Source organism: Schistocerca gregaria, chromosome 8 (assembly GCF_023897955.1).
Source record: "Schistocerca gregaria isolate iqSchGreg1 chromosome 8, iqSchGreg1.2, whole genome shotgun sequence".
NCBI classification, from domain to species: domain Eukaryota; kingdom Metazoa; phylum Arthropoda; class Insecta; order Orthoptera; family Acrididae; genus Schistocerca; species Schistocerca gregaria.
In genome coordinates, this window is record NC_064927.1 from 144,481,816 (window position 1) to 144,499,402 (window position 17,587).

The following is a 17,587-nucleotide window of genomic DNA, read 5'->3' on the forward strand; positions in this document are numbered from 1 at the left end:
CTATGGGTAAGATAGATACTGCCTACAGGAAAATTAAAGAGACCTTTGGGGAGAAGAGAACCACGTGTATGAATATCAAGAGCTCAGATGGCAACCCAGTTCTAAGCAAAGAAAAGAAGGCAGAAAGGTGGAAGGAGTATATAGAAGGTTTATGCAAGGGTGATGTACTTGAGGACAATATTATGCAAATGGAAGAGGAGGTAGATGAAGACGAAATGGGAGATAAGATACTGCGTGAAGAGTTTGACAGAGCACTGAAAGACATGAGTCGAAACAAGGCCCCCGGAGTAGACAACATTCCATTAGAACTACTGACGGCCTTGGGAGAGCCAGTCATAACAAAACTCTACCAGCTGATGAGCAAGATGTACGAGACAGGCGAAATACCCTCAGACTTCAAGAAGAATATAATAATTCCAATCCCAAAGAAAGCAGGTGCTGACAGATGTGAAAATTACCGAACTATCAGTTTAATAAGACACAGCTGCAAAATATTAACGCGAATTCTTTACAGACGAATGGAAAAACTGGTAGATGTGGACCTCGGGGAGGATCAATTTCGATTCCGTAGAAATGTTGGAACACGTGAGGCAATACTGACCTTACGACTTATTTTAGAAGAAAGATTAAGAAAAGGCAAACCTACGTTTCTAGCATTTGCAGACTTAGAGAAAGCTTTTGAGAATGTTGACTGGAATTCTCTCTTTCAAATTCTGAAGGTGGCAGGGGTAAAATGTAGGGAGCGAAAGGCTATTTACTATTTGAACAGAAACCAGATGGCAGTCATAAGAGTCGAGGAGCATGAAAGGGAAGCAGTGGTTGGGAAAGGAGTGAGACAGGGTTGTAGCCTCTCCCCGATGTTATTCAGTCTGTATATTGAGCAAGCAGTAAAGGAAACAAAAGAAAAATTCGGAGTAGGTATTAAAATTCATGGAGAAGAAGTAAAAACTTTGAGGTTCGCCGATGACATTGTAATTCTGTCAGAGACGGCAAAGGACTTGGAAGAGCAGTTGAACGGAATGGACAGTGTCTTGAAAGGCGAATATAAGAAGAACATCAACAAAAGCAAAACGAGGATAATGGAATGTAGTCAAATTAAATCGGGTGATGCTGAGGGAATTAGATTAGGAAATGAGACACTTAAAGTAGTAAAGGAGTTTTGCTATTTAGGAAGTAAAATAACTGATGATGGTCGAAGTAGAGAGGATATAAAATGTAGACTATCAATGGCAAGGAAAGCGTTTCTGAAGAAGAGAAATTTGTTTATATCGAATATAGATTTATGTATCAGGAAGTCGTTTCTGAAAGTATTTGTTTGGAGTGTAGCCATGTATGGAAGTGAAACATGGACGATAACTAGTTCGGACAAGAAGAGAATAGAAGCCTTCGAAATGTGGTGCTACAGAAGAATGCTGAAGACAAGGTAGATAGATCACGTAACTAATGAGGTGGTATTGAATAGGATTGGGGAGAAGAGATGTTTGTGGCACAACTTGACTAGAAGAAGGGATCGGTTGGTAGGTCATGTTTTGAGGCATCAAGGGATCACAAATTTAGCATTGGAGGGCAGCGTGGAGGGTAAAAATCGTAGAGGGAGACCAACAGATGAATACACTAAGCAGATTCAGAAGGATGTAGGTTGCAGTAGCTACTGGGAGATGAAAAAGCTTGCACAGGATAGAGTAGCATGGAGAGCTGCATCAAACCAGTCTCAAGACTGAAGACAACAACAACAAGTGAATTCGAACGTGGACAAATTTTTGGTACTCGTATGGTTGGCGTTTCCGTAAATACGATAGCCGGAATGTTCGGTGTTTCAAGAGACATCGCATCGAAAATTTATATCGCATACGGTAAAATGGGAAAAACTAAGCCACAACTTGAACGGAAGTTTGTGTTCACAGATCGTCAGGTACGGTCATTGAAGAGGACTGTGACGAAAAATAAGAGGAAGACAACTACATAAGTCACTTTAGAACAGAATGTCCCACTCGCGAACCCAGTCAGCATGAATGTAACACGAAAAGAGGTCCGTAAGCAGGGAACTGAAGGGTGAGCTGGCAATCCAAAACCACACATCAGTTATGTAAATGCCCAAAACAGCAAACCTGTTGCCGAAGCTGTAAAACCTCAACTGTCAAGCTAAAGAAGAAATTCATTTGGTCGGATGAGTATTGTTGCACACTGTTTCCAACTTCTAGCCGGGCATACGTCCCAAGTGTGAAACTCGATGTGGGTTCCATGATGATTTGTGCAGCCATATTATGTGACCATTTTTGCTGATCAGGTCCATTCCATAGGACAGTATTTGTCCCACAGTGGTGATGCTGTGTTCCAAGACCACAGGGTCCCTGTTAGCACAGCTCGCATCGTCCAGGACTGGTTTTGTGAACGTCAAGATGAACTGTCGCGCCTCTCCTGTCCACCTCAGTCGTCAGCTCTTATAATTATTGCACCTTTGTGGTCTACTTTGGAGATGAGGGTGTGTGATTGCTACCCATCTCCGTCATCGTTACCTGAACTTAGAATAATTTTTCAGGAACTATGATATAAATTCCCCTGAAAACCATGAAAGATCACCAGAATGAGATTTTCACTCTGCAGCGGCGAGTACGCGTGTACGTGATGTGAAACTTCCTGGTAGATTAAAACTGTGTGCCCGACCGACACTCGAACTCGGGACCTTTGCCTTTTGCGGGCAAGTACTCTACCATCTGAGCTACCCAAGCACGACTCACGTCCCGTTCTCACATCTTTACTTCTGCCAGTATCTCGGCTCCTACCTTTCATACTTCACAGAAGCACTCCTGCGAACCTTGTAGGAGACGAGATACTGCCACAAGTAAACCTGAGAGGACGTGGCGTGAGTCGTGCTTGTATGGTAGAGCACTTACCCGCGAAAGGCAAAGGTCCCGAGTTCGAGTCTCGGTCCGGCACACAGTTTTAATCTGCCAGGAAGTTTCATAAAAGATCTCCATTTATGGATTCCGTTTCGAGTGAAATGTGTTTTGAATGGTTTTCTACACCGTATTAGACATGGAAATGTGTTACGTTTGTGTTGTGCCAAACCAATGGTAGACTTCGAGCGTCGAGCTTTACAGTGACCGACGACCGGCTACAGTACGGGAACATCATCGAGCATTATTAAAGATGTTCAAAAAAAAAGTGTCGAAAGTTTTGACAGGTGGTAGTAGTCATCGCAACAAGAAAAATAAGTCCAGTTAACATGGGTACGGCTGGCCGCTGTGGGCAAGCGGTTCTAGGTGCTTCAGTCCGGAACCACGCGGCTGCTACGGTCGCAGGTTCGAATCCTGCTCCGGACATGGATGTGTGTAATGTCCTTAGATTAGTTAGGTTTACGTAGTTCTAAGTCTAGGTGACTGGTGACCTCTGATGTTGTCCCATAGTGCTTCGAGCCATTTGAACCATTTCGACCATCGCTACGGAAATGCACACTTTCTGAGATAAACCCCTGTTTTCAGGAGGTGTTCATGTGGCTTCCATTTGTGACAATGTACTCCTCTGCCCTCCGGCGTAAAGAATGACGCACCACTTAAAGTACACCTGGCCGCTGTTGTGCGTGTTGGCACGCATTCAAGATGCGATCCTGTAGTATCCACACATCGTTGATTGGTGTGGCATAGGCCAATTCCTTCAAGTGTTCCCACAACGAAAAGTCTAGGGGATTGAGGTCTGGGGAATGAGCAGGCCAGGGTGTGCCCCCACCCCCGACAGTTCCAGAGGTACGGAAATGTCTGCGTAAGATGTTTGCGCACATAGTGACGAAACTGTGCTGGTGCGCCATCATGTATAAACCACATTTGTATCCGCTACTGCAATGGCACAGCCTCCACCAAAGTGGGCAATACATTCATGAGTAAGTCCAGATAATGTGGCCGAGTTAACCTTTGTGGTAGCAGATATGGCCCTAATAATCTATCGCCTGTCACATATTGATTAACAATCGAATGCCCTCTTTCCTGAACTGCTTGGGGATTTACATCTGCCCACCAATGTTGTTTATGGAAATTCCCAAAACCATCTCTTGCTACACCTGCCTCATCGGTAGATAAAATCGTGGATGCGACCAGTGGATCTGGGGCACATTTCTGTAACAGCATTTGACAGAACCGCCTTCTGCCACGATGATCCTGTGGCCTTAGGGCCTGAACGCGCTGTAGATGATATGGCTACAGAAATTGTTGATGATGTACCCCCTGATAAGAGAGTGAGACACGCCTTCTGGTGCTGCTAATTGTCGCCCACTGGTCCCAGGAGTTTCTTCCACCGAATGTAGCACACGCTCCTCCATGTCAGGCGTGTGGACTGTGCGGGATTTTCCATTGTCGGACTTCAGAGGTGCAAGGGTACCTGTGTCCGTCAAACGCTGGAAAAGTCTGCCGAACAGCTTATCAGAGTACACTCTGCGCTGTGGGTATTTTTCAGCGTAGAGGGGCATTTGCTAAACCATAGCAGACTATCGTATCCGCCATGTCACTTGTCGAGTAGTAGGCTTCCATTGCTAACAAGTGGTCGAAAAGACAAAATATAAATATTCCATATGATTTGTACGTACAAACAGCGCAATAACAGTAAACACATAAGTGAAGCCGCGTTTGTAAGAAGGTAAAATACCAAGATACGTACCCAGGTTTGAAAGTACTGTACAATAAGACACACAAACACGACGAAAACTAACGTAGCCTGCAACACGACTTGAACGACACAAGTGACTCCAGACCATCTAATGGTAGGATGAGTACTGTGAGTAAGACCTCAGAATACCCTGCCGACACATTTGACCGAGCGCCAATGCAACGACTGGGGTAATATCCACAACCTACAATCGCGTAGCTCTTTCTATAAACAATTGTTTATCTCAGAAAGTATGCGTTTTCGCCCCATGTTTATTGGACTTGTTTTTATTTATTTGATGAGTGCTGCTGCCTTTCAAAGTAAGTATTCGACACTTTTTTTAACACCTTGTATACGCTTGAAAATTTCAATATATGGAGATGGTATCTGTTCTTTCGGACATGTGCGAAAGAACAGATACCATCTCCATATATAGTTAAGGCTAACCGGCCATTGACCTTCTTCTCCTGTGCTGATTCTCGGTCATTGCCCGAACTCTTACGGGACTCGGTCAGATTGTCTGTCACGAGTAATGAGTGTAGCGGGCAGGGGCACTACGAATGTAGTGTGTGGACATTAAGTTGGGAATGTGGCTCTCACGGGGAGCGTGCAAAGGATAAATCCCTGCAGTCACACTACCCTCTGTGCTCTCGGTGGCTCAGATGCATAGAGCGTCTGCCACGTAAGTAGATCCCGGGTTCGAGTCCCGGTCGAGGCACACATTTTCAACTGTCCCCGTTGATATATATCAACGCCTGTCGGCAGCGCAGGATCTTGATTTAACTATTTTCTGAAAATTTCAAGATTCACATCATGTGCAGAAATCAATAAACACCTCAATCAACCGTATTAGGAATGTAAATATATGTCGACGCAATTTTTTATTTGCATTTAAAAATTATTTATTCCTGTCTGCGGCCCGATCATGAAATTTCATGATCATTTTGCATTTCCAAATTGCGAAATTCGCACTGTCGTACTGTATTGTTTGAAGTGCATTCTGGCAGGACTGAAGTCCGATTTTTCTAGAATGCTTCACAAAGTTTTACTTACGTCGCGTTTATTGAGGCATTTCAGTTGAATGGTGAGGACATTGCTCAATTTCTATTCATTTCATTTTCAGTCAACTATCAGCATCACTTCTGTCCCCAAAGCATTACTAACGTACCTATCAGACTTTACTTCCATACATGGAAGATGCCGATGTAAAAGCTTGTATAAATCTCAACGGAAGTTATTTCATGAGGAATCGGTCTCTTTGATTTCTCCTGCTGACATTGCAACCTGCAAAAGCACAAAAAAGACGTGCGACGTAGAACGACCATGCTACAAGCTATGTCCATTAATAAAATATGTACTGCTCCTACAACAATAGTAAGGCTCAAAGTGTCTCTTTAGCAACTCGCTAGTGATAGTTTATACTGCTTTTGCTAGGCAGCGTCTGTAATGAGATACTGTAATAATTTTGTAAGAACAAGAACGCGGAGGCTTCGCTCTTCTGAGATAAGAGGTCACAGTCGGTAAGAACCTCGAGAGGAGACTTGTGGCTTGCCACAAACCGCGTCTCTTTACAGTAGGAATTCCTAAGACGCTGTCCGGGCAATGATGGTATGAGACGAGACTGTCTAGCCGTGCATGCAACTCGCGTAGAAACTGTGGCAGCACAACTTGACTCGTAGTTCTTAGCTGGCAGCGCAAAGTCTTGCAGGAGTGGCATCTCACTGCCTTGGAACGCGAAAACAGTTTTACTCTGCATTAGGTCTGCGGCATTACAAACATTGTAGCCCAAGACAAAATTACCACTTATTATTTTTATAGCATTTTCCCCCCACCATTTGCATTACGCAAAATTTACGTTTTACTGTTTTCCATAGCGACGCGCTTCGAGATTGTTCCCTTGATCATCAAGCTTTACACCTACATTCGTTACAAGTCACACAAAAATATAACCGGTAACTTTGAGATACTGTATTTTTCGTTTTATAAATTAACTGTTACCTGCGACTACGCTCGCATACCAGTAGTTTTGTTACGGTGAGTGATCGTGAGTAAGGAAGCTACTTTGCTTACAATAACGCAGCTACCCTCTCGTGTCTGCCCATTCGGGTAAGCATAGCTCGTCATGTTCGTCCCCATCTGCCCCCCAAATGCCCCAGGGGATGACACGGTGGCATCTTCAGTATCACTCTCAAGAGATTGGGGGCGGAGGAACACGGGCTGGAGCACGAAAATATGTATCTTACTATTGAAGTCGAAATATGTTATACAATGTGTACATAATGTAACAGATTCAATAATTATTAACAACGTTTATGTTCACCGATGTAAAAAAAGGAACGAATGAAACATGTTCCATTCCCTACTTCTCCCTCACATGGGTCTATTCTTCTTTTCTTTCTCTTACTCTCTGCATTAGCCTATGTTCTTCCGAAGGATTAACGCTACCTCCATATCAAATTTAAACGAAATCAGTTCAGCAGTATAGTCGTGAAACATAAAAGACTGAGTTACTTTCGGGTTTATGATATTAGTATGGATTAAGTAATTTATATCAACACAGACTCACACGCGGTTTGCACATGCCTGAAACTAAAGATAATATTGGAGAAAAATGAGAAAGATTCAAATCAGCAGTGTTGAAAATAGCTAATGAGATACGTGGGAAAAGTAATGTATCAAATCTTAGAAGGGGACAGAAAATATGGAATACGAAAATCGCTAACAATATTAAAGGAAAACAAAATGCTTATAACACCTATTTACAAACACGCTCAAATGAAGCCTGGGGCTGGCCGCTGTGGCAGAGCGGTTCTACGCGTTTTAGATTCGAATCTTGCCTCGGGCATGGATGTGTGTGATCTCCTTAGGTTAGTTAGGTTTAAGTAGTTCTGATGACCTCAGATGTTAAGTCCCATAATGCTCAGAGCCATTTGAACCATTTGAAGCCTGGAAAGTATGTAAACAGAAAAGAAATAAAACGAAAAATTTAATCAGAAGATATCATAATGAATTCTGGGTAAGATTCATTGCTAATGTTGAACATGTTAGTCATGGAAAACAGAATATAGTGTTCAAACTTATCAAGCATCCGAATAAAACTGAGAAAAATACTGCAAACAATATAATAGCAGGAAATCAATGAATATACCATTACAGAAATTTATGATATGGCGAAGGTAGTGAAGAATGTTTTCTATAAAAACTGATAATAGCTCTGTAGATCAAATAGACAAAAAAATTAAAAGTAGCCCTAAATGTAACAAAAAAAGAAAAGCTACTGGCCTAGATAGCATTAATGCTGAATTAATCAAATATGGAGGAATCATTTTAGAATTTTGATTCCTCCATTCTTTAAATATGTGTTGGTTGAATTGTCCCGTACGTGAATAATGGAATGTAGCTTAAGTTACTTCCACATTTTATAAAGACGAGAGGAAAAATAAAGGGAATTATAGAGAAATAAGTTACTAAATGCAAGATACCAAATTTATGGAAAATTCTTAAAGATTACAAACTTTTGCTGACGCAATAATCTCAGAAGAACAATCAGGCTTCAGAAAGGAGCGTTCGTGCAATTGTCATGTATTTATAATAAGACAAATTATTGAAAAACATCGGGAATTTGACTTAGAAAGGCTTTTAGCATTTATAAATTATTAGAAAAGTTTTGATAAGGTAAAAACACCCTTGTGGAAAGTATTGGAAATAAAGGTTTCCTAATCATATCAAATGACACAATTCAGCGACTTTAAGGTCTCATACAGATATGATTTTACGTATAGAGACTGTAACGGCAAGTAAAAATTTGTACCAAGACCGAGATTCGAACCTAGGGCTCCCGCTTACTAGGCAAGTGCGTTAGATACTTTTTTTTCACTTTGTTCGTTTTGGTTCGATGTATTTCGTCGTAGTGGACGTCACATGACATTCGTTGAAGTTCGTTGTTGACCCTTTCACTTAGTTTTTTTTGTTACAGAGGCCAGCCAGCTCTCTGACCGAACACGCTGAGCTACCGTGCCGGCGCCACTAAACCACTTCGCCACAGCGGTTCATAGAACTGCACAGGTTATCCTGGGATGCCTCACTCCTCGAACAAATTCTCACTACCGCCCCAGTCTACTTTAAATTCCCCCTTACACACGAACAAAATTACCGAGGCGCTCCATGTTCTGGAACAGCACCTTATTAATACCGTAAAGGGATTACATATAAACACAAAATTAGTTTAAGTTAAAGTTCGAAAATTTGAGACGAAATTTTAATGAATCAAGGTGTACAATAAGCGTGCAATCGACCACCCATTTAATTTAATTTATATATTGATGATCTGGTTATCAAGTTGAAAGATGAAATATAGTTATGGATTAAAATTGGATGTAGTGTACCATTAAATACTGTGTTATATGTTGTTGACCAGATAACTGCGCAGCAAACAGAACATACTTTACAAAGACCAATATATAAAGCCAAAACGCGATATATTACAACTTAACTGTATATGTAGATAAGACAAAGATAATTGCTTTCAAAGGAAAGAATCCAGTCAGATCAAAAATAATAATAAATGACAAAATAGATACCAGAGAAGAAGTTCATGGGATATGTAAGGGTTTATAATAAAATAGGTAAAACAAGGAAAGAAAGGATAAGATCAGATTTAACAGTATTTTCAGTTAATGACAAGGACAGAATGAAATGGAAGGATCATGTTCACAGAAAATGTACCGCAAAAAAATTAATTACCAGACAACTCGAAAGAGAGAACTAGGTAGACCACGTAAGATATGGATGGATGGACGATAGAGACCGGAACAGGTGACTACAATACCTAATCCTTGGAAGGAGATAGTGATTAATTTTCCCCATCATGTTTTTCTATCAGAATGTGAAGAGTAATCTCAGAAACTACTGTAGCGATTTTGATGCAGTTTTCACTAAGAGTGCGCAATTTTTACCTTTACGTCAGTCAAGTCGCTCCCCCGTAGATATTAGTGTTACCCATGCGAATCCGGTGCGGGTCGCTATGTAATATAAATTAGTGTCATTGGAGAAAGCAACACCATCTTCATACAGGGGAAAACCAACAGGTTGGAGAAAATTAAATTCTTCAGAGGTTAGAATGAACCGAGATTTTCAGAGTAAGGAGTCACTCCTGTTAGAGTTTACAAATTATAACTAGCCTACAGATAGAACAGCTGCAATAAGAAATGGTTACCGTGTAATGCGAAGGTAATATACTACACAACATTCGTCTATCCTAAAGCCTATGCCATGGAGTTTCTGTCGTTCATCTCACAAAGTCTGAATGGAAAACAAAAAGTTAGAGAGAGAAGAATTCTAAGAACTTGAACCCAATATGGAAAGGTGGGGAATATCGGAGACCTTTTGAAGCTCTTCTACCAAATAATAGAGGAGGAGAGGGAAGTAAACATCCCCCCCCCCCTCTTTCACTAGGAGTTATCACGAGTTATGCAATGTCAATGGCCTACCAATAATATCCTGCAGAATTTTATCCAAGGAACTACCGCGATAAAAGATTTAGGTGAATTAGACAACGAATTTTGATGGTTTTCATCCATTTGCAGACACAAGAAGATCCCTGAAGAAGATCCTAGCAGACGGATCGTAATGTGGAATAGTAAAGAAATCACCTGAAAAGGAACATGAAGGAGCCTGGAAGATTTTATATTCAAGAAGAAAGTAGGTCTAATGTTCTGATATCTAGATACACAGAGATAGCATGGGCAGGGGGAGAGGGATGGGGACACACACACACACACAGAGAGAGAGAGAGAGAGAGAGAGAGAGAGAGAGAGAGAGAAGAAAAGACTACAGCGTGTGGGATTCAGCTTTCCCGCATGCACGTCATTCATTAAGAATTACGATTACGCACACAATTCAAAATGCCTATCAGTGTTACATAAAATAAAAACAAAAAGGAAGCATTGCATTTATTGAAACTTCCTGGCAGATTAAAACTGTTTTCCGGACCGACACTCGAACTCGGGACCTTTGCCTTGTGGACAAGTGCTATACTATCTGAGCTACCCAAACACGACTCACGACCCGTCCTCACAGCTTCAGTTCTGCGAGTACCTCGTCTTCTACCTTCCAAACTTCACAGAAGCTCTCCTGCGAACCTTGCAGAACTTGCACTCCTGGAAGAAAGGATACTGAGGAGACATGGCTTAGCCGCAACCTGGGGGATGTATATAATACAGAATGAGATTTTCACTCTGCAGCGTAGTGAGCGCTGTTATGCAACTGATGTAAGGTTGTGAGGAGGGGGCGTGAGTCGTGCTTTGGTAGCCCAGATGACGCCGGCACGGTAGCTCAATGTGTTTCGTCAGAGAGGCGCTGGCCCTCTGTAATAAAGAAAAACCTGACTAAAGAAATCAACGATCAACATGAACGGATGTCCTATGATCTCTGGCCAGACCAAATGCAACGAACATTACCGAACAATTTTTTAAAAAAAAATGGTAGAGCGCTTTCCCGCGAAAGGGAAAGGTCCCGAGTTCGAGTCTCGGTCCGGCACACAGTTTTAATCTGCCAGGAAGTTTCATAACAGAGCACACTCCACTGCAGATTGAAAATCTCATATTGGATTATATTTATTCTCCTATATGTAGTACATACAAGACAAAATGCTTCCTACCAACACCCAGAACGTTTACAGACTTCATAAAAGAGAAATAAAGTGCCAACGCTAACTGTAAAAATGAGTGTATCAGTAAATTAACAGGTTACACAAAAGACTGAAAATCTTAACAAAAGCTGGTAAAACAAATATTTACGAATTTTCCATAAATATTAATTTCATTCGCATAACGAAAAATTTGGAGCAACACGTATACAAACGGATCAAAGCATAAGAAAGACAATTTTTTAAATATTTTACTTCAGCCAGACGTGCTCTTCATACCGGAAGAAAAATATGTTGGCTTACAGCATACAGTTTACCGCTTGTATCCTTCCTGCAAAATGTATACAATGTAGAGACCTCTAAACAAAGATTAAAGTGATGGCTTTCATGTTGAAACATCTCATCATAACTGTGCGATTCTGAAGAAAGTTTCATGTTCCAACTGCTTAAGATATCTAGGTGCCGAAACCTGTCTACAGCCATCTACACACGAAAATAAACGTAGCAGCACCCATAATACATTAAAAGGTAAGAGCTGACAAAAACTAAGAACATAATTATAATAAAGGTAAGGATCCTCTACCACTCCTTCTTGAGAATGAATCTGGGTGCCTACGAAATAATAGGCAATATATAAAGTTTGGATATGACATTTCCGAGACGAGAAATTACTCAGGGTCTGTTCATATCATAAACAAATCAATGAGCCTAGAGCTATAATAGTGAATTTTGCTTATAGTAACAAAAACCCGTACATACAGAGGATAGACAGCACTTCACAAGATGGAGGATAAACAATATATAAACAGAGTGACGGCCAGATAATTTGTGAATACGGAACTAGCTTGAAATCTAGTCCAATACAGAACAAGAAGACATAGAAAAATTAATGCTTGTGGGAATATCACTTTGTGACTGATTAAATGATGTCACCCCTAGATACGGTAAGCTTTAACATTAAATGTTAACATTTTGTGTTAGTCTTGACCGTGACCTTTATGAATATTAACTAAAACTACTAGGAACTGTAATCAGCCACATTTGTTATTTTTTTATTGAGTATTTCAGATGATTATACATTTATCATCAGACTGATGTATTAATTGAATAAGAACAACTTTTTTGTTACATGTAGCACAGACTGCCAGCAGAAGCCAAAAAGACCTATTTTCGTACAAATGTCAAAGTTTTTCAGATATTTTCAGTGCATAAGTGAACAGTAATACTAACATTTTAAGTTGGTGCTTAGGTTCGTACCGTGTTTGTTTTCCATGTTGGTATTCCGGTTGCTATGGTTTTATTTATCGATTGCCTTTTTTTATTTGTAGTTCACTATTGCTATTTGAATATACATGTCATTTTGTCATTTGGAGATAGATGCTAGAAAATGGAGTGCCAAGTGGATAAATCGGAAGGTTTCCGACGTATTCTTCTGTTTGAGTGCAATAGAGGAGTAACAATAGCAACAAGAAAGATTTGTGTTGTGTATAGGGATAATGCCACTGGACAGACCAAGGCGGGAAAATGGTTCTCGTTTTAAGGAGGATCGTTCTGACATTAGTTACTTCTCGCGTTCGGGAAGTCCTTTGGGGTTCGATGAAGCTCGTTTAAAAGCATTGATCCACTATTATCTACGTCAACGTACTCGAGAACTGGCAAATGTGATGAACTGCGATCATTCCATCACTGTGCAACACGTTCACACAAGGGGGACAGTTGAAAAATCGAGTGTATGAGTACCGCATGCTCTATCGCAAAATCAAAACAAAATCTACGGGTCGTGATACGTAAATCTCTGTTTGTTCGTCATCAGTTGGCTCGTAAACAACACCGACCACACCTATGCTGTAACGTAACTGGTGACAGGAAATGATTTCTTTATGCTAAGATATGGAAAAGAAAGGAATGCTTGAGCCAAAACAAAGCAGCAAATCCCCGTACAAAGACCTGTGCGCAACCACAAACGATAATGTCATGCTTCTGGTGGAACAGCGACGGAGGAAGAATATGCAGGAGTTGGGTTGGAAAGTGATTCTACTCCCACCTATTAACCTGATCTTGAGTCCTCAGATTTTCAACATTTCCGCTCTATATCGAACAACCTTCAAGGAATTTCCTTTCCGCGTGAAAATGTGCTCCGAACATGACCCTCAAAACCACGTGATTTCTACAGTCGCCGAATCGAAAAGGTATCCCTGCATTGGCAGACTGTTGTAAACAGTGATGGAGAATATATCACTGATAACTGAAGAATGTGTCATATGTATCTGTTGTGTTTATTGAACTTATGGAAAGACACCACGAACCGAACCACCAATCCAATAAATATTTTTCAGTAATCGCAGACTATTTTTTGTCTTCTTCTGGCCGATGAAATACATCCGTGCCTTATTAACCGACACAAAATAACATTATGCTGAAGGTATTATTCTCTGAAACACGTAGTGGAAAAAATAACAAAGAGCACGTTAGTGTGTGTGCGCGCAATTCATTGCCCTTTTCTCAGCTGTAATCTAAATGTGCTGCATTTGTTTACATTACCAAGAAGCTCCATTACCACCTGTTATGTGATTTGTAATTTCATTTGACAGTAGTTGTTACGTTAGTGCTGTCAGTAAACAGTCAACAGGGAATACGTATCACCACTATCCTCACTTCAGACAACACAGCAGTTTACGGAATCAATGGGGACCTTAAGGAGATTGTAACCTACCAATATATTTGATTGTATATTCTCATATCTACAAACTATTTGATCTTTACCTTATGGAATCTGTTGTAAGGTGTCCGGATTTTTCGGACCTTACATGAACTTTATCCATAACGACAGTACAATACAGTACGACATCCTCAGAAAATAATTATTACATCAATAGAAAGCAATTGCAGTAATCTCATGTACCGAAAAGTAACGAAACAATGTCTACCATTATAAGGACAGGGGCATGCATAAATTAGTTAAGTGAAAGGCATTTTGGAGACGAACCGAGCACATGGGTAATGGCATTCGAAAACCCCACTTAACAAGAAAACGGCGAGCTTCAGCGCAGAAAGGTATAAGGCCTGAACAATACATTATTCCTTTTCATGTAAATACGGCCAGGAGCAAGGGTAAGTGGCTGGACAGCTTTAATAGGGCTAGGTAGCGACCCGGCAACGAAAATAAAATTGACTTCAAATGAGACGGCGATGCAGATGCGACACAGTGGAGAGATCCCCATTATATGAAAGCATTTTGAGAGCTAAAATGTTGAAAGATTCTCTCTCGTCTTGCGGCAGAGTGCACAAGTGTGTGGAAAATAGCGAGGGCATTGAAGGCTTTGCTTCTGTGAAGTGTGGACAATATGCATTTTATCATGGCAACAGATAGCAAAGAGGTAGTTAATTATTCCTGTGGGGATTTTTGTGGGCAAAGAAATTGTGCATGTCGCTCCAATCCTTATCAAGTGTGCAACAGCCATTATCTAGGCTAGGGAAAAATTAATATTCTAAGAAATGCAGGAGAGTTGAGACAGAGAATTCACTAAAGACGAGAGTAGGGAATTAGCGTTTCAGATCCAGCATGAAAGCAACGCCATTGCAGATCCCACTTGGTAAAATATCATTGCACATTAGATCACAGTAAATGTTGAGTCGAGTTTTTTCTCACTCCAACTTGCGTACGCTTTGACCATTGAATATCAAAAGTTGGGATACTAACCTGCCCTCGCGTTGAGTACATGAGAGTTTTTCATTGGTTTAAAAAGTAAAATTATTCTCCACAAACTCAGTGCATTGACCAGCTACGCCATCATAGACTAAGTTAGCCGATGAAGATTTTTAATCATTCTTGCCTGTGATAAAATTATTCGTTTGTACGGATAACGAATTTAGTAATCGCCAATTCTATATGCCCAAGAGTTAAATATTTTGTTGAACATGATTGTTGTGTATAACTTGACTCCTGAAAGCACAGTTCATAAATTATATGTAGAGTGAAAAATGTAATAGCTGTTTTGAATTTCTAGAATAGATCCCAACCTTTCACTTTTATTAATTTATGCACTCTAGTTATGTGACAGCAGCATTTCTAATTGCACCTAATATTAGCTTCATTACAGGGCCAGGTTCATATTTATCTTGAATTTCTGTTTAACACCCTGTATTTGAGAAGACAGTTCATATGTTTTGTCAATCTATGTGCCTCACACCATCGTACAACTAAAAGAACAGATATCAGTTTAAGTTCAGGGTGTGTTAGTGTGTTTCTGCAATTCATAGCCCTTTTCTCAGCTGTAATCTAAATGTGCTGCATTTGTTTACTGTTACCAAGAAGCTTTATTATGACCTGTTACGTGATTTGTGTGTCCTTCAACTTACATACGTATTCTGCTTGCAGGGCGCAGAGCCAGACTCCTTGTGCTGTCTGCGTGGCTGTTGTCTTTTCTCTTTTCTGTGCCCATCATCATCTTCTACGAGGAGAAGACAATCCAAGGTAACACAGCATTATGTCGCTGTTATTAACAGTTCTTGATCAGCAAGGTGCTCTTGGTTGACGAGTTTATAATGAAAAGTCACTATATTTTAGAGATACAACTATGGGATGTAACATAGATACTGCTTCAGTTGTTAGGTATGTCCCTTTCCCATAATACCAACGTGCCCCCGTATCCATTATGAATGACACTCAGCTTCATTACTCTGTTGAGACAACTCGGTATATCGTGTGTCAAGGGATTTACAGTTTCTCCTGTGACTGCCCTTGGGAGAGTCTGTAGGGTACTATCTGAATCAGTGCAGATCAGGACTTTGTGTATGTCGCCTTCTCATGTGGCTTCCTGTTCTGACCACATAGTGTATCAGTGTTCGTTCCTGTCAACAACGAAGTCTGATATTCATTATTCATTAACTGCCCAACACGTCTTCCCATGCATGCGTCATTTCGCCTATCCTGTCGAGGGTTCTCGACGCTGCTGCAGTCAGTACTATTATTCCTGATGACGATCGACGCTACAGCTGTTGAAAGACCGAGGATTTCATTGTAAATCACGCGGCTTGAAAGCCGAGAAGATTTTATGTATTCATTGAGCAACTGACCACAGAAAAACCTGGAAGAGTAATTTCCGGCTGTAGAGTGTCTATACTTTCTGTGGACGATGTTTCCGCAAACCTAGACATATCACCCTATCATGGTAAACGTTAATAAAACCGACAAATTGCAGGACGGATTCCTGGCTGGAAACTGAGGAAAAATGTGCTGTGAACATGTGTCCGGAAACGAATCGTTCCCACAGCAGACTGCGCTCACGAATGAAAGTTCTTCTCACCACATGCCGTGTGTTGGTTGTGTGTTGCAGGCTGTATGACTGACGCAGTGCACTGTGAACACAGAATGGTCCGGTATTCATGTCGGGAGTAAGCGGATATAGTGTCTGTGCACGGCCAAGAAGATGGAAACTGTCGACGGGCTGTTTCAAAACAATTGCCTTCACAGGCACAAACCATATAACACATCATTTCATCCCTTTTTGGGCCTTTATGCGATCATGGGACCTTTGAGACAGACAAACGTGCAGGGAGGCGGCGGACTGTGCGTACACCAGAGCTGGAGGATCGGCTTCACAGGATACTCAGACGAACCCTATTACAAGCTCCAGGCAAGTTGTCCGCCAACATGGAGCAGGCCAAAGTACGATTAAGTATGTCCTATATGACACCCGCTATTATCTTTATCACCTGCAATGAATGCAAAGATTATCAGCAGCGGAGTTTCCCCTACGGGAAGGATTTTGCCGATGCTTTTTGCACCTGTCCATCACAATTATGGGATTTCTTCATCAGTCCTCTTCACTGATGAAGCGACCTTTTACCATAACCGACATCATTAGTCTGCATAATCGTCATCTGTGAGCTACAGACAATCTTCAGGGAGTGGGAGCATCCGTATGTGGGCAGGGATTCTTGACGACCACATGCATGGACTGGTTATTTTCCACAAGACAGAGGAACCTATCTGGACTACCTGCGGAATACTCTGTCTGGGCTGCTTGAGAATGTGCCCTTGGCAATGTGATAGGTTTCTTGATTTCTGCATGATGAAGCTCCACCCTACTTCCTCATTACAGTTCGCCAACGCCTCAACATCTTCCCCAGACGTGAGACAGGACGCAGAGGCCCTGTAGCACGGCCTACTAGATCACCAGACTTAAACACCCTGGACTTTTACCTCTGGGGGCATCTGAAAAGCGTGGTGTATGCTGAACCAATTCCTGGTGTGCAGACCGTTCAACAGCATGTTCACGACGCCTGTGACGCTATTCGGGGAGA

At 41.3% G+C, this 17,587-nt stretch overlaps 1 protein-coding gene across 1 annotated transcript in view; it reads left to right on the forward strand.

The window, feature by feature from the left end:
- The window catches only part of LOC126284170 (cardioacceleratory peptide receptor-like), a 332,046-nt gene that overhangs the window by 277,075 nt on the left and 37,384 nt on the right, over nucleotides 1-17,587 (forward strand). Inside the window, exon 4 of the mRNA XM_049982900.1 lies at nucleotides 15,660-15,755. Within this exon, the coding sequence (XP_049838857.1) occupies nucleotides 15,660-15,755 (96 nt within the window). The remainder of the gene's footprint in view (nucleotides 1-15,659; nucleotides 15,756-17,587) is intronic.